The sequence below is a fragment of the Microcebus murinus genome, chromosome 20 (assembly GCF_040939455.1).
Source record: "Microcebus murinus isolate Inina chromosome 20, M.murinus_Inina_mat1.0, whole genome shotgun sequence".
Lineage (NCBI taxonomy): Eukaryota > Metazoa > Chordata > Mammalia > Primates > Cheirogaleidae > Microcebus > Microcebus murinus.
Window position 1 is genome coordinate 42300372 of NC_134123.1, and position 22732 is coordinate 42323103.

Consider the following 22732-nt stretch of genomic DNA (forward strand, 5'->3'; position numbering starts at 1 on the left):
TGATTTTTTTACCCTGGACATTTTCAATCTCTTCTCTGGAGCCACAAGCTCACTCCCACAGAAATATTGACTGCTATTTATGAAGCATCTGTTACATATCTAACACTGTTCTGTCCTTATTTATTCTATTTAAATATAAAATCAACTCCATAATTTATAAATCCTTCTTAGTGTTTGCCTGAACAAAGTAGCCTGATAATGTCTATAAATCAATTGGTTCGATCAAGAAAAGTAAAAGAAACAGTAATCAAAAAGGTGCTTTCAATATGCTTCCCAAATTAGAATGAAAATATAGAATGTAATAAGTAAAATGAAATTACTACACTGCGGAATTACTCATACCTTCAGGTAATTTTATGAGCACCATTAAGTTTTATAACAATCCTTGTTGCAATTGCAGATCAGGTCATACAAGCTATATTTAATGAACTTTGAAATGATAAAATAACATAGTAGACCTAGCATGAGTAATAAGGATATAAGAACAGAGCACTGGCATGGGCAGGTTTCGATTCAGAAGCTTTAGGGTTTTAAACAATTAATTCAACATAAAGCGAACAAAATATTTCCTTTCAGAATCTTTGAAGTTTCTAGTTCGCTAGTAAATTCTCAACACTTTTGAAATTACCCATTTTTTCTAATATTATTCTTTTCTGTTCAAAATAGTCATATATCCACATTCACACAAACATAATTACTTACTCTGTAAATATACTACAACTATAGTTCATCTTAACCGTGATGTATTTGTATATCTGATTCAATATAAATAAAAAACATGCTTATTTTTGTTTCACTGGCCAGGCAGGTTGCATGTAGAAAGAAAAATGTAGGATAGAATGTAACAACTACTCATTCTGTGTTCAGAGATGTATGGCTTTTTGATAAGTGCAAAATATTTATTATAAGCATTACAGTAACAATGTAATTATAAACATAATGAAAAAAAAGCTTTGGGAACAGTATTCTTCAAAGTAGAGCAACTGATAAAAGGATCAAAAATGATGTCTTTGTATTGTGTAGCCCGACAGTACATTTTTTTTTTTTTTTTGAGACAGAGTCTCGCTTTGTTGCCCAGGCTAGAGTGAGTGCCGTGGTGTCAGCCTAGCTCACAGCAACCTCAAACTCCTGGGCTCAAGCAATCCTGCTGCCTCAGCCTCCCGAGTAGCTGGGACTACAGGCATGCGCCACCATGCCCGGCTAATTTTATATATATATTAGTTGGCCAATTAATTTCTTTCTATTTATGGTAGAGACGGGGTCTCGCTCTTGCTCAGGCTGGTTTCGAACTCTTGACCTCGAGCAATCCGCCCGCCTCAGCCTCCCAGAGAGCTAGGATTACAGGCGTGAGCCACCGCGCCTGGCTCCGACAGTACATTTTTACAATCGATTTCCTCCAACTTTGAGTAACATAGGATAGGTTAATGTTGTTGGCAAAATAGCACTTTATTCAATCAACAACATATTGGAAACAGTAAAAACATTTTTAATTTAATGAAACAAATTAAGTTTACATGTAATCTAAAAATATTCCAAATTACATTCTATTTTATTATCATAATGTGCAATAGTAAAACAAGTTATTTCTAATATTGTCATTTTTTCATTCTGATCATAATGAGAATATTACTCTATATACCTACATCATACATCACTTGAAATACTGGTTTTTATAAGATAACTCCATAGTACCTATTCATTTCATAAATCTTACATCTCAGTGTTTTTAATTTCCCATGGAAAAGTATATGAATAATGCCTACTTAATACAGAAAGACTTCTAACAAATGTGATGCAGCTATCATTAACCACACACATTCACATACATGCTAAGAATGAAAGCATACCATCAATTGTATTTAAAGTTGAATAATATCAGTATTTGCTTGTGAAAAATAGCAAAAAAAATATACTTTATTACATTTTCACCAAATCCTGACCACAAAGCATATTTTACATGTAATTATAACTCTCACAAAATCTCTGTCTTTTTTAAAGCTGACATACAAATAAATCAACTATTTTAACTGGGTTGTTCTCTATAATCAACAATCTGGTTTTAAAAAATGTGTGAACGTGTTAGTGCATTAGTGTATTGCACTGTGAGTCCTCTGATATATGTTTTGACTTGATTCTTCAGTAATTGCATTCTGAAATGTATTAAGGTAGTTTTAAGTAGCAATTGTTTGTTTTTCTTAAAGGTATATCTTTTGCATAAATATTTTTTCACATTCATTATATTTGTAGGGTTTCTATCTCTTAAAATTTTGGTGATGTTGAGCAATATTTGAGAAGATATTGGAGCATTTCTTTCAGTGTAAGTTCTCCCATGTCCAGTAAGATCTCTGTTATAACTAAAGGTATTGTCAGCAGTCTACATTATTATTTTTTTTACTTTAAGTATAAGTACTGTTGTGCATTTTAAGGCTAATACTTTGGTAAAGCACTTACATACTCATTATATTTATCTCGTTTTTATCTAGTATGATTTCTTTGATGTGGAATAAGATGTGAGCAGTTATTAAAGACTTTGCCACAATTTTCATATTTGTAGAATTTTTCTCTGATATGAATTCTTTTATGTAGATTAAGGGGTGAGCACTGGGAAAATGCTTTGCCACATTCCTCACATTTGTATGGTTTCTCTCCTGTATGGATTCATTTATGTAGAGTGAGGTCTCTGAGGCGAATAAAGGCTTTGCCACATTCTACACATGTTTAGGGTTTCCCTCTAGTATGAATTCTTTTATGTTGAGTAAGGGTTGAGAACTGTGTAAAGAGTTTGCCACATTCCTCACATTTGTAGGGTTTCTCTCTGGTGTGAATTCTTTTATGTTGAGTAAGAGTCCAGCACTGAATAAAGGCTTTGCCACATTCCTCACATTTGTAGGGTTTCTCTCCTGTGTGAATTCTTTTATGTAGAGTAAGGTGTGTGCACCAGGTAAAGGCTTTGCCACATTCCTCACATTTGTAGGGTTTCTCTCCAGTATGAATCCTTTTATGTCGAGTAAGGTTTGTGCACTGGGTAAAGGCTTTGCCACATTCCTCACATTTGTAGGGTTTCTCTCCTGTATGAATTCTTTTATGTTGAGTAAGGTATGCACACCAGGTAAAGGCTTTGCCACATTCTTCACATTTGTAAGGTTTCTCTCCGCTATGAATTATTTTATGTTGATTAAGCTGTCTGCACCAGGTAAAGGCTTTCCCACATTCCTCACATTTGTATGGTTTCTCTCCAGTGTGAATTCTTTTATGTCCAGTGAGGTCATTAAGCCAGGTAAAGGCTTTGCCACATTCCTCACATTTGTAGGGTTTCTCTCCTGTATGAATTCTTTTATGTTGAGTAAGGTATGCGCACGTGGTAAAGGCTTTGCCACATTCTTCACATTTGTAAGGTTTCTCTCCGCTATGAATTATTTTATGTTGATTAAGCTGTGTGCACCAGGTAAAGGCTTTCCCACATTCCTCACATTTGTATGGTTTCTCTCCAGTGTGAATTCTTTTATGTCCAGTGAGGTCTTTAAGCCAGATAAAGGCTTTGCCACATTCCTCACATTTGTATGGTTTCTCTCCAGTATGAATTCTTTTATGTTGAGTAAAGTGTGTGTACCAGGTAAAGGCTTTCCCACATTCATCACATTTGTATGGTTTCTCTCCAGTATGAATTATTTTATGCACAGTGAGGTCACTTAGCCAGATAAAGGCTTTGCCACATTCCTCACATTTGTATGGTTTCTCTCCAGTGTGAATTCTTTTATGTCGAGTGAGGCTGTAGAGCCAGGTATAGGCTTTCCCACATTCCTCACATCTGTATGGTTTCTCTCCTGTATGAATTCTTTTATGTCCAGTGAGGTCACTTAGCCAGATAAAGGCTTTGCCACATTCCTCACATTTGTATGGTTTCTCTCCTCTATGAATTTTTTTATGTCGAGTGACTACATCAGGCTGGGTAAAGGCCTTCCCACATTCTTCACATTGGTAGGGTTTCTCTCCAGTGTGAATTCTCTTATGTATAGTAAGTTTGGAGGAATGCTTAAAGTCTTTTCCACATTCTTCACACTTGTAAGGTTTCTCTCCAGTATGAATTTTCCTATGTCCAGAAGGTTCTGAGCTGTGGTTTATCATCTTGCCAAATTCATTACATTTGAATCTTTTCTCACCAGTATGTTCTATCTTATGTATATTGAGATTTGAAGATTTGGTAAAGACTTTTATACATTTATAACATTTGACGTTTTTCCTATGGGTATTTGACGAACACTGGGTAAGACCATCGTAACATACTTTCTGCCTCTTACACTCACCCACACACTCCCTGGCTTTTCTTAAGTGTACATTTTCAGGGCTACAGGTTCCATATAGTCTCATTATTGATTTCTGAGACGAATCTTTTATGCCCTGCCCTGGCAATAGGTCTTGGGTGCAATGGGAAGACAGTTCTGAAAGAAAGAAAAATAACAAAATATTTCACTAACTAGACTCAAGTGAATATACTTCACAATTTGAATATATATGACTATACCAAGCACATTAGCAAGAAAGCACAACAGAATACCATGATCTCACTTCCATCATAGAGGTATGACCTTAAAAATATACTTGCAAACATGACTTTTTGAGAAATCATAACGGCTATGAATTCATAACACCCTAGTTGATAATGGCATCAACAACCATATGGAAGTGGAAGGAAAGCTTGTGACATTTACCCACCAAAGCCCTTCCTCCCCTCTGATATAGAGCAATCACTTTAGTAGTAAAATCTCATCTTTTGGATTCCCTGTGAAAAGAGAATATGACTATTGACACATGTGTCCAAAGATCTCTTTTTTGATGGTGTTTCCAAAGGCTGGCTTCTATCTTCCATGACAACTACCTCACCCTCAAGGAAAGATATTCACATATCAAAAATACAATTCTGCAGTATTATAATCATGGTGTAAAAGCATTTAATTATGCTATAAAATTTGAAAGAGAAAATAAAAGCCATCATTGCCGCATGTTAATTTTTATACAACATGAAAATACATAATTACTGGCATCGACATTGTAAAGTTGAGGGCAAATGTAAAGGTTAAAAATTTTGTATGCAACTGAAGTGAAGTAGTTACTAGTTTAACATATGTTGTGACTTCAAAACATTTTAGGAAATTCTCATAGCGAACATCAGGAAAATGTTCTTAGAAATACACAAAGGAAGATGAGCAAAGAAAAAAGATATGTCATTAAAAATCAGTGAGGCACAATGCAGGACAAATGGAGAGGAAAGAAAGAAAAAAATAGTGACAATAGGTATATAAAATAATTAACATTAGGGTAATTGTAAGCCCTTCCCTTTGAGTAAATTATGGAAATATTTATGTACTAGTATCTCTGGTCAGAAGACAAAGTTAAATAAAGGGATTAAATAACCCAACTATAATCTCTCTAAAGAGACTTGACTTCATGCCTGGTGAAAACAATATACTAACACTGGCAGGACATAAGATATACCATGAAAACCTTAAGCATATAAGAGCAGTGGAATTCAAAATTATATTCAGCACATTACATTTGAAGTGAAAATGTTATGGTTTATAAAATATACTTCAAGTCAAAACTGCAACAAGAGACAAACAAGGACATTTACTATAAAAAGAGGTCATTCACTGAGAACCTATGAAAATAATACATATATATGACATCTATTTTTACCTCACATCAAGTTTCTCAAAGATATGTAAAAAAAAGCATTGACATAATTGAAGATATGAACTGCAAAATAATAGGATACTTTGATATTCCACTTTCAATAATAATAGAGCCAGTCAAATTATTAATAAGAAAACAGAAGATTAGAAAACACTCTAGAGCAATGACACCTCACAGATTCACAGAGAACACTCTATAGAATAATAGTAGAATATACAATCTTGATAGCTCATATATCATTCTTCCTAAAAAATTACCTTTTCAGCCACAAAACAAGTCGTAACCCATTTTAGAAAATTGAAATTTTACACACACTTTAAATTTTGACCAGAATTGAATGAAATTGTAAATAAATAACACAAGAAACACAGGAAAACTCACAAATATATGAAGATAAACAACACACTCTTGAACATGTTCTTGTTCAAGGGAAGAAGACCTGATGTTGTGAAGATGTCCAAAGTGATCTACACGTTAAATGCAATTCCTTTCAAAGTCTCAATTTTATTTTGTTTCAAAAATAGAAACAGCAATCCCCAAAATAATATGAAATCTCAAGAGACTGCAAAGATCTGAACAATCATCAAAAAGAAAAAGAGTGCTATAGGTACCCACAGTTCCCCATATTAAAAAAAAATCCTACAGTGGTCAATGAAGTTTTCCACTGGCAGAAAGACAGACTCTTGCATGAATGAATCAGAGAGAAACACAAATATAAACACTTGCATATGTTGTAAACTAAAGAGGTATCTTCAAACCCATATATTTTTTCACCATTATTGACAAAAGCTGGTAGATGCAAGCAACCCAAACTGTCCTTACTAAACAAAAGGACAAATACAAGTAGAAATTTGGAAATAATAGATTAGTTCTCAGGTTTAAAAACCCAGATAATCTAATAATGTCCACAGTAGAGATAAACCTTGATGACATTATGCTTAATGAAATGTCAGTTACAATAAATCAGATGTTTTATGATTATACTTGTATGATATTTCTAAACCAGTTACACCCCGAGAAACAGAAAATGTAATGGAGTTTATCAGCACTTAGGCAAGGGGGGAAAATGGGTAGTTTTCTCACGTGTATTAAATTTTAGTTTCACACAATACATATATTCTAGAGATATATTGCATAATGATGGACATATATTTAAAGAGACTGATGTGAATAATTAAATGTAAATCAGGTTGTCATGTTTGTGGTTTTACAATAATTAAAATAAAAATTATATCTGAAGGAGATACACAGTTATGAAGTTTTTCAAAACTTTCTTACATTTGACAAAACTGTTTCTTTTTCTTAATTTAGAAATATTATGGGAGTAAATCATTTAGATTACATATATTGCTTTTGCACTGACTGATTGGACTACAACTGTGCCCATGCATAGATTGTGTGCACCACATCCATTAGGTGTCAATTTTCCCAATGCCTACACCCACTTCCTACTGCCCAATACCTGCTGAATTTTATTTCCATTTGTTAACGTAGGTGTTGATCAATTGGCAACAATATGATAATGAGTATGCGTGGTGCTTGCTTTTCCATTTTTGTGATACTTTAATTCAAAGGATGGGCTCCAACACAATCAAGGATAATACAAGCGTTATTTAACCACTGATTTTTTGAGACTCAGCAGTACTCCATGGTATACATACACTAATTTTTATATGTATTTATACATATATTTATATATATGTATTAGTAAGTACCGAGGTTGTTTCCCCATCTTTGCAATTGTAAATCTTTAGGCCATAAACATTCAAGTCAAGATATCTTTATTTTAAGATGACGTTTTTACATTGGGTAGATTCCAGATTGTGGGATTGCTGGATCAAACGGTAGTTCTTCATTTAGAATTTTGGGGATCAGGCAAGATGGTGGATGCGAAACACTGCCAGGCAGACTGTCTCTGCAGAAAAGACAGACTCTGACAAATAAGAAGAAAGAAGCAAGCAGACAAGTATACAGCCGGCGAGGGTTGGAAGGAGGGGTACCGGAGACTACCAGAGACCCCATGGGAGGAGGTTGTGGAGGAGAACTGGAAGCAGAGACCTCCTGAGTAGCCTAAAGACCAGCGGCAAGGGTAGGTTGAACTGTTAACTTTCCCCTCCCTTGCATCTCAGACTGCTGGTAGGCTCCCCAGTGGTAGGAGAGACCTGCCGACATCAGCCCAGAGTGCCCCTCCCTGACAGCTTTTACAGGAAGCAGAGAACAGAACTTTGACCCCTGTTGATGGCATTGGTGGTGCCTGAGGGCAGGCTGACCCAACCCAGCTCTGCCCAGTCTCACTCCAAGATCAGTCCCCACTGAGGGGGAGAATGAGGATACATCCAGAAGTCCCAGGGACCGACCCACCACCTGAGGCACTGGAGTGCCTTTCTATTGAAACAAGAGCTGGATACAACACCCAAAAACAACAGTATAGCCTGCTCCTCCAAGCAAGCACCACCTGCTGACAGGGAGGACACCCTGCACACCCTGTTCATGGCACCTACTGATCCATCATACACGGTGTGGTTGAATCTCACCCACAGAAACCACCTACTGGCTCAGAGACTAAACAAGGTGTGTCAGTATCCAAACAAAAACCTAAAGGCAAGAAGCAACAACTGATCCAGATGGGAAGAAATTAGTGGAGGAACTCTGGAAATGTAGGAACAAAACAGAAAGCACACCCCCAAAGAGGAGCACCGGACCCTTAGATATGGGCAATAATCAAAATCAGACCTCTAAAATGACAAAAAAAAAGAATTTCAAATGTGGATCATAGGAAAATTCAACGACTTGCTAGAACACTGGGACAACCAACACAAAGAAAACACAAAAAGACTCCAGGACCGGGAACAAAAACTCACTAAAGAAATAGAAACACTTGGCCGGGCGCTGTGGCTCACGCCTGTAATCCTAGCTCTTGGGAGGCCGAGGCGGGCGGATTGCTCAAGGTCAGGAGTTCAAAACCAGCCTGAGCAAGAGCGAGACCCCGTCTCTACTATAAATAGAAAGAAATTAATTGGCCAACTGATATATATATGTAAAAAATTAGCCGGGCATGGTGGCGCATGCCTGTAGTCCCAGCTACTCGGGAGGCTGAGGCAGAAGGATCACTCAAGCCCAGGAGTTTGAGGTTGCTGTGAGCTAGGCTGACGCCACGGCACTCACTCTAGCCTGGGCAACAAAGTGAGACTCTGTCTCAAAAAAAAAAAAAAAAAAAAAAAAAAAAAAAAAAAAAAAAAAGAAATAGAAACACTGAAGAAAAATCTAACGAAACACCTGTAAATGAAGAATCAATTCAGAGAACTACAAAACACAGTGGAAAGCCTCAAGAACAGGGTAGAACAAACAGAAGGAAATTTCAGAGATTGAAGATGACACCTTCCAATTAAATAAACCAGTTAGAGACATAGAACAGAGAAACAAAAGAAAAGAGTAAAGCCTACAAGAGATGTGGGATTATGTGAAGAAACCTAATGTGAGGGTCATAGGGTTCCCAGAAGGGGAAGAAGACAACACTCAAGGGTTGGACAAGCTATTAGAAGATATAATAGAGGAAAATTTCCCAGGCCTTTCTAAAAATCTTCAGATACAAGTTCAAGAAGCTCTGAGGACACCTGGGAGATTCAATGCAAACAGGAAGACGTCACAACATGCAGTTATCAGACTGACCAAAATATCAACTACAGAGGCCCTTCTATGAGCTGTAAGATGAAAGAAGCAAGTAAAATACAAAGGAAAAGCAATCCAAATAACTCCAGACTTCTCTTCTGAAACTTTACAAGCAAGGAGAGACTGGGGTACCATTCTCACTCTTCTGAAACAGAATAATGCCCAGCCTAGAATCTTATTCCCTGCAAAACTAAGTTTTGTATATGAAGGAGAAATCAAGACATTCTCAGATAAGCAAAGTCTGAGGGAATTCACCAAGACAAGACCAGCCCTTTAAGAAGTACTCAAAACAGTGTTACCCACGGATCAGCACAATAAACACAAATGTAAATCTACTCAAAGCTAAAGATCAAAGCCCAGATACCACAATGGCTCAAGAGAGAAAACAAAGGAACCAAGTTCAACCCAATATAATGAACAGAAATCTGCCCCCCCCATCAGTAATCTCAATAAATGTAAATGGCTTGAACTCCCCACTCAAGAGACATAGGCTGGCCAAATGGATAAAAAAATACAAGCCAAGTATCTGCTGCATTCAGGAAACACATCTAACCTGCAAGGATGCAGTTAGATTAAAGGTAAAGGGGTGGAGAACAATATTTCAAGCAAACCTTGCAACCTTGGTGCACCCAGATTCATAAAGCAAACTCTACTTGATCCAAACAAATGGATAAACAACAACACCATAATAGTCAGAGACTTTGACACCCCACTGACAGCACAGGACAGATCCTCCAAACAGAAAATCAACAGAGAAATAATTGACTAAAACAGAACTCTAGAACAAATGGACATGACTGACATTTACAGGACATTCTACCCCAAAACCACAGAATATACACTCTTCTCATCAGCTCATAGGCCATTCTCTAAGAGTGACCATATCCTAGGACACAAAACATGTCTCCCACAATTTAAAAAAATAGAAATTATATCATGTATTTTTTCAGACCACAATGGAAAAAATGTAGAAATCAACCCTCACAGGAGTTCTCATTTCTACACAAAGTCATGGAAACTAAACATCCTTCTGCTCAATGATCACTTCATAAACCGGGAAATCAAGATGGAAATCAAAGGATTCTTTGAACCAAATGACAAAGGAGACACAAGTTACCAAAACCTGTGGGACACAGCTAGAGTAGTCCTAAGATGAAAGTTTATTTCCATAAATGCCTATATTCAAAAGTCAAAAAGATCAAAAACAGACAACCTAATGCATCATCTCAAAGAGCTGAAAAAAGAACAGACTGACCCCAAAATCAGCAGAAGAAGTGAAATCATTAGATCAAATCAGAACTAAACAAAATTGACAATAGGGAAACTATATGGGAAAAAAAACAAAAAGTTGGTTCTTTGAAAAAATAAACAAAATTGACACACCTTTGGCTAGACAAACCAAAAGCAGAAAAGAAAAATCTCTAATAAACTCCATCAGGAATAAAGGAGAAATTACAACTGATGCCATGGAGATACAAGATATCATTTATAAATACTACAAAAACCTCTATGCACACAAACTGGAAAATGTGGAGGAAATGGACAATTTCTTAGAAACACACAGTCTCCCTAGGCTCAACCAGGAAGAAATAGAATTCCTGAACAGACCAATATCAAGTACTGAAATGGAAACAGCAATAAAAAAACCTTCCTAAAAAGAGAAGTCCTAGACCAGATGATTTCACAGCCAAATTTTACCACACCTACAAAAAAGAATTGGTGCTTATCCTGCAAAAATTATTTCACAAGATCGAGAAGGATGGAATCCTCCTCAACACATTTTATGAAGTGAACATAACTCTGATACAAATACCAGGAAAAGATGCAACAAAAAGAAAACTGCAGACCAATATCCGTTATGAATATAGACGCAAAAATTCTCAACAAAATCCTAGCCAATGTAATCCAGGTGCTTGTCAAGAAAGTAATCCATCACAAGAAAGTGGGCTTCATCCCAGGGATGCAGGGATGGTTCAACATACGCAAATCTATAAATGTAATTCACCATGTAAAAAAAAAGCAAAAACAAAGACGATATGATCCTTCAATAAATGCAAAAAAAGCATTTGACAAAATTCCACACACTTTTATGATAAGAACGCTCAACAAAATAGGCATAGACTTACCATAGGCTTACCTAAAAATGATACAATCCATATATGACAAACCCACAGGCAATATCATAATGAATGGAGAAAAATTGAAAACATTCCCACTTATAACTGGAACAAGACAAGGATGCCCACTATCTCCACTCCTTTTCAACATAGTGCTGGAATTCCTCGACACAGCAATCAGATAAGAAAGCAGAATTAAGGGTGTCCAAATGGAAGCAGAAGAGATCAAACTCTCACTCTTTGCTGATGACATGATATTATACATAGAAAACCCCAAGGATTCAACCAAAAGACTCCTTGAACTGATAAAAGAATTTGGTAAAGTCTTAGGATAAAAAAATCAATACACAGAAATCAGAGGCATTCATATACGCCAACAACAGTACAAGTGAGAACCAAATCAAAGACTCAATTCCATTCCAAATAGCAACAAAGAAAATGAAGTACCTTGGAATATACTTAACTAAGGAGGTAAAAGACCTCTACAGGGAGAACGATGAAACACTGAAGAAAGAAATAGCAGAGGATGTAAACAGGTAGAAAGAAGAAAATACCATGCTCATGGGTTGGCAGAATCAACATTGTTAAAATGTCAATACTACCCAAAGTGACCTAGAGAGCCAATGCAATCCCTATTAAAACATCATCATCATTTTTCACAGATATAGAAAAAATAGTTTTACGTTTTGTATGGAACCAGAGAAGATCCCGTATAGCAAAATCAATCCTAGGCAATAAAAACAAAATAGGAGGTATCAATTTACCAGATTTCAAAGTACACTACAAGGCTATAGTCATTAAAAGAGCATGGTATTGGCACAAGAACAGAGACATTGACCAGTGCAACAGAACAAAGAACCCAGATATAAAACCATCCTCATATAGCCAATTAATCTTTGACAAAGCAGACAAAAACATACATTGGGGAAAAGAATTCTTATTCAATAACTAGTGCTGGGAAAACTGGATAGCCACATGTAGAAGACTGAAACAGGACCCACACCTTTCACCTCTCACAAAAATCAACTCACACTGAGTAACAGAGTTCATCATTAGGTATGAAACTATTGGAATTCTACAGGAAAACATTGGAAATACTCTTCTAGACATTGGCCTAGGCAAAGAATTTATGAAGAAGACTCCAAAGACAATCACAGCAGCAACAAAAATAAATAAATGGGACCTGATCAAAGTAAAAAGCTTCTGCACAGCCAAATAAACTGTCAAGACAGCAAACAGACAACCCACAGAATGGGAGAAAAATTTAGCAAGCTACATATCCAATAAAGGGCTGATAAATAGAATCTATTTACAACTCAGGAAAATCAGCAAGAAAAAAAATCAAACAACCCTATCAAAAAATGGGCAAAGGACATGAACAGAAAATTCTCAAAAGGAGACAGAATAATGGCCAACAAACATATGAAAAAATGCTCAACACCTCTATCAGGAAAATGCAAATCAAAACCACAATGAGATATCACTTAACTCCAGTGAGAATGGCCTTTATCAAAAAGTCCCCCCAAAATAAATGCTGGCATGGATGCAGAGAGAGAGGAACACTCCTACACTGCTGGTGGGACTGCAAACTAGTTCAACCTCTGTGGAAAGCAATATGGAGATACCTCAAAGTGATACAAGTAGATTTACCATTTGATCCAGCAATTCCACTACTGGGCGTCTACCCAAAAGATCAAAAGTCACTTTATGAAAAAAGACACCTGCACTCGAATGTTTATAGCAACACAATTCACAATTGCAAAGTTGTGGAAACAACTAATTCATGAGTGGATTAATAAAATGGCGGTATATGTATACCATGGAGTACTACTCAGCTTTAAGAAACAATGGTGATATAGCACCTCTTGTATTATCCTGGGTTGAGCTGAAACCCATTCTACTAAGTGAAGTAACTCAAGAATGGGAAAGGAAGCACCACAGGTACTCACCAGCAAATTGGTATTAACGGATCAACAATTCAGTGGACATATAGGAATAACATTTATCGGGTGTCGGGCAGATGGAAGGGGGGAAGACGGGATGGGCATATACAAACACAATGAGTGAGATGTGCAACGTTTTGGGGATGGTCACGCTTTAGGCTCTGATTTGAGGGGGGAGGCGGGGCATGGGCTGTATACGTAACCTTACCAATTGTACCACCATAATATGCTAAAACAAAATAAATTAATTAAATTAATTAATTAATAAAAAAAACAGGGGACCAGTTCACTGTCCCTCAGACTACTGGAGGGCAGGACTATAGTTTAAAAAAAACTATAAACAAATTGCTATGCACACTGCACATATCTTATTTTGAAATAAAAAAAAAAAAATGGGCAAAAACACCCACACATGGCCCGCGGGCCGTAGTTTGAGGACGCCTGTTTTCATTGAACCACATATTGACTTAAAGTGTATGCAGAGAGTTGTAATGTCATATAAAATTATAATACCTAGGTGAAATCAAACACACAATAAACTGACGTCAAGGAAACTACCCTAGGCCGGGTGCGGTGGCTCACGCCTGTAATCCTAGCATTCTGGGAGGCCGAGGTGGGTGGATTGCTTGAGGTCAGGAGTTTGAAACCTGCCTGAGCGAGATCCCAACTCTACTAAAAAAATCAAAAGTAACTAATAAACCAACTAAAAATATATATACAAAAATTAGCCAGGCATGGTGGTGCACGACTGTGGTCCCAGCTACTTGGGAGGCTGAGGCAGGAGGATTGCTTGAGCCCAGGAGATTGAGGTTGCTGTGAGCTGGGCTGATGCCAAGTCACTCAATCTAGCCTGGGCAACAAAGGGAGACTCTGTCTCAAAAAAAAGCATAGATGTTTTTCGAGGGCACAAACATCAAGTTACAAGATCCAAAATGTCATAGACCTAATCTACACCATGGTGTCTATAGATAATAATGTTTTGCATCTGAAAATTTGCTGAGTATAGACCATAAGTATTCTGACAACACATACAAAAAAGAATAAGTAACTGTGAGGTCATATATATTTTCACTAACTTAGTTATGTTAATCATTTCAAAACATATAAACACATCAAATCCTTACATTATCCATAATAATTATATAGTTACGCTATTCTTATTTGTAAAGAAAATTCATGACACACACAAACACATATATACACACATATAAACCTGTGAATGACACAGCCCCAGTAAGCATCAGACTAAAGAAGAGAAAATGATAGAATCAGAGTGAGTAAAAATACAAACTAGAAGTTTAATGCACACTCAGCACTGTTCTAAGAGCCCCAAACATTTTTAAGAAATGTAGGGAGTAGATACATTACACTATATTAAAAGTGAGAAATTTGGGCACATAGAGTTAAATCATTAATCAGAGTTCACAATAAAAACACAATTTTGAAATGAAGTAACAATAAAAATGCTAAGTGTTCTCATAATAAGTAAGAATTTCATACATTAAAAATCCACTTATATAGAAAAGAAAAAAAAAAGAATTTCTATAGAAACACATTTAAATTCACAATATTCACAGTAAAAACACAATTTTGAAGTAAAATAACAATATACTTCCCTAGATTTAGGGCAATACTAAGTGTTCTGATAATAAGTATGAATTTCTGTAGAAACAACATTTAATCCTTTCACAAAGGATAACAAATCATAAAGCAGAAAACATACGACATCTGCTTGTGGTCATCCTGGGATTTCTGTCCCAAATACCAATATCACCACGACACTCACACATTTCAGACGTGATGCAATAAATGCAGAGAAATTAAAAAATGGTTTGTAGACAGGTGTGATGCCTCACACCTGTAATGCTAGCACTCTGGGAGGCCAAGGGGGGAGGATCGCTTGAGCTCAGGAGTTCAAGAACAGTCTGAGCAAGAGCAAGACCCCGTCTCTACTGAAAATAGAAAAATTAGCCAGAGACTGTGGAACATGCCTATAGTTCTAGCTACTCGGGAGGCTGAGGCAGGAGGATCACTTGAGCCCAAGACTTTGAGGCTGCAGTGAGCTTCCAAGATGCCATTGCACTCTACTCAGGTTGACAGAGTGACACTCTGTCTCAAAAAAAAAAAATTCTTTACCATAGATTTTATTAAATATACACACATATTTCCATGTCTGCAATGGAATGGAAAGCAGTCAGTACCTGCAGTCCCTTATAAACCATGAGCAGGGCTTTTGTTCTCACTCTAACCTTAAATTAACTACACTGAAGAGAAATAAAGTCCTTAGATAATTTAACGGTAAGGGACAGGGAAGCCTGTATCAAAGATTAAGATAAGGAAACTCAGGCTTGCCAGAACCATGGAAGCAGAGTTTTGCAAACCACTTTTCAAGGTCTGGCTTCCTCCTTGACCTTTGGACCTCTCTCCTGTCCGTCACCTGCTTCATTCACTGCCACCTACCTGGGTGTTTGGCGACTGTCTCATTTGTCTTCACTTTCCAGGGCTCTGTTCTTTGCTCCAGACAGGTGATCAGGTCTGGCTTAGAGGCAACAAGACCTGTTTTATTTGAAGAAAAGTGACATGACATTTTTGAGATTCTTCCATTACCAATGGTGTACTGTGCTCAGTAGAGAAACGGGAACAGTACAGAAGACCCTAAAACAAAATTAATCCCAAAACACTAATGCCTGACAGACACTTTATAATATTTAGAAAGTACTTAAAATTTGGGGGGTCCTTAGCTCCATTACCCAATACTTGTGGAATCAAATATTGGTGGTGGAAATTGGATTGTAAACAGTGAGCAACAAAATCTTATGCCACCAAATTTTTGGAATTATCACTAACGAAGAGTGAAAGATACTGATCAGTTCAAGAAAGAGAAAGATTAATGTCAAGATAAAAAAGATTGAAGATTTTCTTTCCTATACCAAGAAATTTCAATTTTTCCTTGGAAACAAACATCTGAACTTCACTCATGCAAAGCAGAAAATCCCAGAAAAATTCTGCATAAGTAGAATATAAAATTCTTAGTGGGGAATAAAAATTATGTATTGAGATGATCTTTACCCACAAACACTAAATTTCTGTAGTTCTCTAACATCACATCCCTATAGAAATTCCGCTGAGCATTGTCAAGACATGCCCACTCCTCCAGAGAGAATTCTATGGCCACATCCCTGAATGTCAACAGTCCCTGAAAAACAAAACAAAATGAAACACATATTTACCAAGTGGTCATGTGGAGATTTCACTGCTGGTGAAATAACAGAGTAAAGAGAACTGGTTCTGACTCATATGAGTAACTGGAATTATTCAAAATGACAATTTTTAACACAGAAATATTCTCTAATGTGTTATCTGACTCTGGGGAGAGACGATGACATAAGGTCCACAAAACTCATGTAGATATTATAGTTTTTTGACAGATAAGGTATAAAATTCAAGTTACCAACACAGGCATTTATATTTTTGAGTACTATATTTATATCATACAGCACAAGTCATGTATATTTTTCAGATAGAAAAGTCATGTTCAATTACATGGTATTAATACTTCTTCAGTGTTACAAAGATTTCAATATGTACAACAATGAACTACAAATCCTATTAAAATAGATTTTCATTTCAAATATCTGGGGCGAAGTTGAGTTGCTGAATTTCTAACAAGCTCAGCAGTGACATCAATGCTTCTGGCCAAAAGGGAATATTTTTCAAACAATTGGAAAGCAGCAGAGCCTACCTTTATCTCAGTTCATCTAACCAGGAAAGAAAGATGAGAGCCTTTATTTTCCAAAGCAGGTTATATGCAAAGGGAATCTAAAAAGAAAACGGGAGCTTCCAGATAAAATGTGATGGTTTATGCCCATGATTAGGTAAAACTACCCAAGGTATTTAATAATTAAGAAAAAAATAATTAACTCTATACTAGAAAAATGATAGAAAACACGTTAGCCAAGTGAATAAAATTAATGTCAACTATAATACAACAAATTAGTATCAGGTGTCAATGCACACAGACATACCACCACTGCTGTGATATTTTGATATTTTTTAGCCAAAGGAAAAAAGTAAATTATAGTCTGAATCTAATCCTGAACATCAGTTTTATGCAAAGTTCAAGCTACTGATATCTATTTTGTTCTGTAATCTCTAATGATGTATTTAAATAGTCTTTCTTTAGTATCCTACAGAGGAAGTCTCTTCTAATTATTCTTTTTCTCAGAAATGTTCTGAGTTATTCTGAACAATTAATGTGTATTCTATTAATCTTATTTTACACAGAACTGACGGAGCATGTAGATAAAACCTAAATGGTACATGTTACCCGTCTTCACCGATATCCTAGGGACTGAACTCATCTCTAATAGTAATCTTGGGCATCCAAGATTCTGCTTCCAAGATGTTCAACAGCTACAAAGGGAATATTTTTAATATTGGAGGTTATAAATGTATGGTGACAATTGTTGATGGCCTACAAGAAGCCTGGATGGAAAGAAGGCTCTAGTATATAGACAAAAAGAATTTTTCAGAGATTCTTGACTATCTTTAAGAAAAAGGGAAAAAAAAGCAGTTGAGATGAACAGATTAGGTACAGAAATCAAAGGAGAAAAATTCAAGTTTGCAAAGTCTGAACATGACATTCCGAGAGGAAAAGTGAATACAGCCCCTGACCTGGGACACATTCACCTGAGAACCAGCCATTTCTTTGTCTGCTTCCTTCTCTGAAATTCCTTCTGTGTTAAGATTATCTGGAAAATTCACCCTTGCATCTTGAGAGTATGCATCTAAAGGTGTCAGCACAACCCTTCCCCCTGATACTTCCACACCCAGAGCAAAAAGACCATGAAGTGCAGAAAAAATTGACACTGCCTTGTCCTTTATTACAAGAGAGAGTAAAGAGCGTCAAACTCCTACATAAATATCAAAATTTGAGTCTTTTCTTTCCTACTCTCAGCTCCCCTTCCCTACCACCGTCATCAGCAATTTTTGCACAGGAGTGGATATATGGACCACACAGACCTGTCCTTATAAAACACAAGCAGAGCAGGGCCTCTGGCTTTCCTTTGGAACAATGTGTGAATTCAAGTCTCATGGATATATCTCAGAGCCCTTGTATTTTCCCCTAGCTGCAACTTAGCACCATGTGGGCACTTCATTAAAATCACATCCATGGTCCCACCTAGACCAATGGACACTCTGTGGGAGAGGGCACAGGTGATGGTGCCTGGAGGGAGAATCTCTTAGAATGTGCCTACAAATCATTTGGTAATCTGGAGCCCACTCTAAGTAATGTGATCCTAGAGCCAAGGAATTCATCCAAGGGGTCCATGAATTGGCTTCCTGAAAAAGTCCCCTGTGAATGCTGACGTTGCTTCTCCTAGACCCACTTATGAGAAGCACTCAACTATAGACAGCAAGAACAGCACATAGAGAGCATCACACCCAACACTCTTATGACAAAAATACTTTTGGTCCAAAGTGAAGACCACCAATTGCCATCCTGAAACATGGCATTCTATTAAAAGATTACAGAGGCTAGAGAAAACGGCGGTGTCTGAGTAAGTCTGCATTTCGAAAACAACATGAGCCATGCCTTAATGCTACATTTCCTGAGCATGTAGGATGTGTTCGCAAGTATGTTGCATCAGTGGTCCCCAACCTTATTACAGGTACCTGGGACCATTTTCAAGGAAGACAATTTTCCCCCACACTGGGGAGTTGGAGTATGGTTTGGGGATGATTCAATTACATTGCATTTTTTTGTGAATTTCAGATTACTACATTGTAACACATAATAAAATAATTCTACAACTCGCCATAACTGGTGGATCACTGTGCTACAGTGCTGGAAAGTTCCAAGTTTGGGAGTTAATTCTCATAATACCTTGGGAGGTGAATACTAAAGTCCCCATAATTTCCAGAATTTAGGTGATGGGCCCACCCTGTTTCCTTTATTTTTCCTTCCTTCCTTCCATTTCCTTCCTTCCTTCCTTCCTTCCTTCCTTCCTTTCTTCCTTCCTTCCTTCCTTCCTTCCTTCCTTCCCTCCCTCCCCTGGGAGGTGAATACTAAAGTCCCCATAATTTCCAGAATTTAGGTGATGGGCCCACCCTGTTTCTTTTATTTTTCTTTCTTTCTTTCTTTCTTTCTTTCTTTCTTTCTTTCTTTCTTTCTTTCTTTCTTTCTCTCTCTCTCTTTCTCTCCTTCCTTCCTTCCTTCCTTCCTTCCTTCCTTCCTTCCTTCCTTCCTTCCTTCTCTCTCTCTCTCTCTCTCTCTCTCTCTCTCTCTTTCTTTCTTTCTTTCTTTCTTTCTTTCTTTCTTTCTTTCTTTCTTTCTTTCTTTCTTTCTTTCTTTCTTTCTCACAGTGTCTTGCTCTGTCACCCAGGCTAGAGTGCTATGGCATCAGCCTCACTCACAGCAACCTCCAACTCCTGGGATCAAGCGATCCTCCTGACTCAGCCTCCTGAGTACCTGGGACCTCAGGCATGCACACCATCCTCAGCTAATTTTCTCTATACACATTTTTCATTAACCAATTAATTCCTTTATATTCATAGTATAGACGAGGTCACTCTTGCTCATGCTGGTTTTCAACTCTTGACCTTCAGCAATCCGTCTGCCTCAGCTTCCCAGAGTGCTGGGATTACAGGCCTGAGCTGCCACACCTGGCCCACCTTGTTCTTTTAACTATCATGATTTTAAAAGAAAAATGTAAGGCCGGGCGTGGTGGCTCACCTAGCACTAGTACTCTGGGAGGCTGAGGCAGGCGGATCGTTCAAGGTCAGGAGTTCGAGACCAGCCTGAGTAAGAGTGAGACGCCGGCTCTACTAAAATAGAAAGAAATTAATTGGTCCACTAAAACTATATAGGAAAAATTGGCCAGGCACGGTGGCCCATGCCTGTAGTGCCAGCAACTAGGGAGGCTGAGGCAGGAGGATAGCTTGAGCCCAGGAAGTAGAGGTTTCTGTGAGCTAGGCTGATGCCATGGCACCCTAGCCTGGGTGACAGAGCAAGACTCTGTTCCAAATAAATAAATAAATAAGAAAGAAAATGGTACAGAATAAAAGGTAAATATAATCAGATGGAACAGATAGACAAAGGAAAAGTGGACTGTAGTTTGCAGGGATTTTTCTATTGTCTTTATATTTACTGTCTTGTAACTTGTGCAGCAACTGCTAAATGCAGAGGAATACACTTAAGGCCTCAAAACAAATAGTCTTTTGTCCTTATCTATCTGAAAGTCTTTGCTTCAAGCCCCCCTGGTGGACCCCAGAAACAAACCCTGGAAGATTGCTCTCTGATCCATAAATCTCTCTTTGGTCTAATAAACTCTATCATGTCTTTTTTTTTTTTTTTTTTTTTTTTAGACAGAGTCTCGCTCTGTCACCCAGGGCTAGAGTGCCGTGGTGTCAGCCTCACTCACAGCAACCTCCAACTCCTGGACTCAAGCGATCTTCCTGCCTCAGCCTCTCAAGTAGTTGGGAGTACAGGCATGTGCCATCACACCTGGTTAATATTATATATATATATATATATATATATATATACATATATACATATATATATGTGTGTATATACATACATATTTAATTTTCCAGCTAATTTTTTTCTATTTTTAGTAGACACAGGGTCTCGCTCTTGCTCAGACTGGTCTCAAACTCCCCACCTCCAGTGCTCCTCCCTCCTGGGCCTCCCAGAGTGCTGAGATGACAGGCGTGAACCTCTGTGCCCGGCCTCTATCTTGTCTTCAAGGGGTGCCTTAGAGTAATTTTAACACCAGAGGGGAGGGACGGGGACCACAGGGCCTACAGCTCCTCCCACGCATGAACCCCACACCCCAGTCGAAATCTTTCCCTGTTGACCCTGCCATAGTCCCTGCACAAGCTAGGGGAGACACAGGGCTGCACCTTGGAACCACCCGGAGGAACCCAGCTCTCAGCCGCATGGCCTGAGGGCAAAGCTGGGCTGGTGCATCCTCATGTCTGCAGACTCTGGACCGGCGGGAAACCGGGGACCTGCCCCAGCCAGTTCTGATGAGTTTCAAACCCCCTAGCACAGCCGCCATGCACACTCACCATTTTCTCACTTCCGTGGTGAGCCGGGGATCCTTCCTGCAGATGAGTCCACAGGTGAGAGGGCGGCAGAAGCAGAGGGTCACCTGAGTTCTGCAAAGCAAAGAAGAACTGAACACACAGACACAAACCGGAACTTGGAGGACTCAAAGGAGAAAAAGACCGGGCCAGGTCCCGGAAGTCTCGCCCTCCGACTGCGTGCCTGATTGGACAGTTCCCGCACCAAGATTTCTGATTGGGTAGAGCTCCAGGCCACACCCCTCGGAGCCCTGACTGACATATAATGGGATCCCACCCACTAATGGTGGCAATCAGGGCTTTCTCTCTGGTGCTTCCCGGAGGATGTTCCCATTTAACCTTGTATATACTGTGTTTCCTCGAAAGTCAGCCGACCCCATACAATAAGCACCTGCAGGATGTGTAAGCACACGCACCATAGACGCCCCACCCCGAAAATCAGCCCTAGTGATGGGTGTGGCTACGCAGCACATCTGCACAACCCATGCCTGTCGCTGGGGGGCGGACAGAGGAAGAGCAGCCCTTCTCATCTGCCCCCTTAAAGCTCTGTGGCTAGACAGGAGACATGGGTTCTAGATGGTTCTAAAGGAAACAGAGTCAGAAGACATTCAGGATGGGATCCGGGGTTTGGAGAGTGAGGAGGATGTTCTAGAAGAAGACGACTTCACTCTATTTGAATCCATGGAGATGGTTGTACCGTGCTTCAAAAAAAACACATACCCTGAAAATAAGCCCTCGGTTGTCTTCTTGAGGGAAAATAAATAAAAGATCCTGTCTGATTTTTGGGGAAACGTGGTAGGTTATATCCGTGTTGGACGTGGTGATTCACACATGTCATCCCAGCACCCTGGGAAGCTGAAGCAGGAGGATCGCTCAAGGACAGGAGTTTAAGGGAAGGCTGAGCAAGAGTGAGACCCTGTTTCTACTAAAAAAATAGAAAGAAAATAGTCAGACAAATAAAAATACATACAAAAAAATTAGCCAGGCATAGAGGTGAATGCCTGTACTCCCAGCTACTCAGGAGGCTGAGGCAGGAGGATCCCTTGAGCCCAGATGTTGGAGGCTGATGTGAGTGAGGCTGATGCCACAGCACTCTAGCCCGGGCCACACAGTGAGACTCTGTCTCAGAAAAAAAGGAATTCTCACCATCCATGGAGTGTAGAAAGTAAAAAAAAAAAAAAAAAAAGAAAAGAAAAAAAGGAAAAATAAATGTTATCTCCA

At 38.3% G+C, this 22732-nt stretch overlaps 1 protein-coding gene across 1 annotated transcript; it reads right to left on the reverse strand.

Moving 5' to 3' along the window:
• Positions 1-1216: 1216 nt before the first annotated feature.
• LOC142862641 (uncharacterized) lies at positions 1217-21624 on the reverse strand. The gene is made up of 4 exons (XM_075995963.1): positions 21497-21624; positions 16490-16616; positions 15881-15976; positions 1217-4439 (listed from the first exon to the last, which is right to left on the reverse strand). The coding sequence occupies exons 1-4, from the start codon at positions 21497-21499 to the stop codon at positions 2719-2721; spliced, it is 1947 nt and encodes a 648-aa protein (XP_075852078.1). The 5' UTR covers positions 21500-21624; the 3' UTR covers positions 1217-2718.
• Between the last annotated feature and the right edge of the window lie 1108 nt (positions 21625-22732).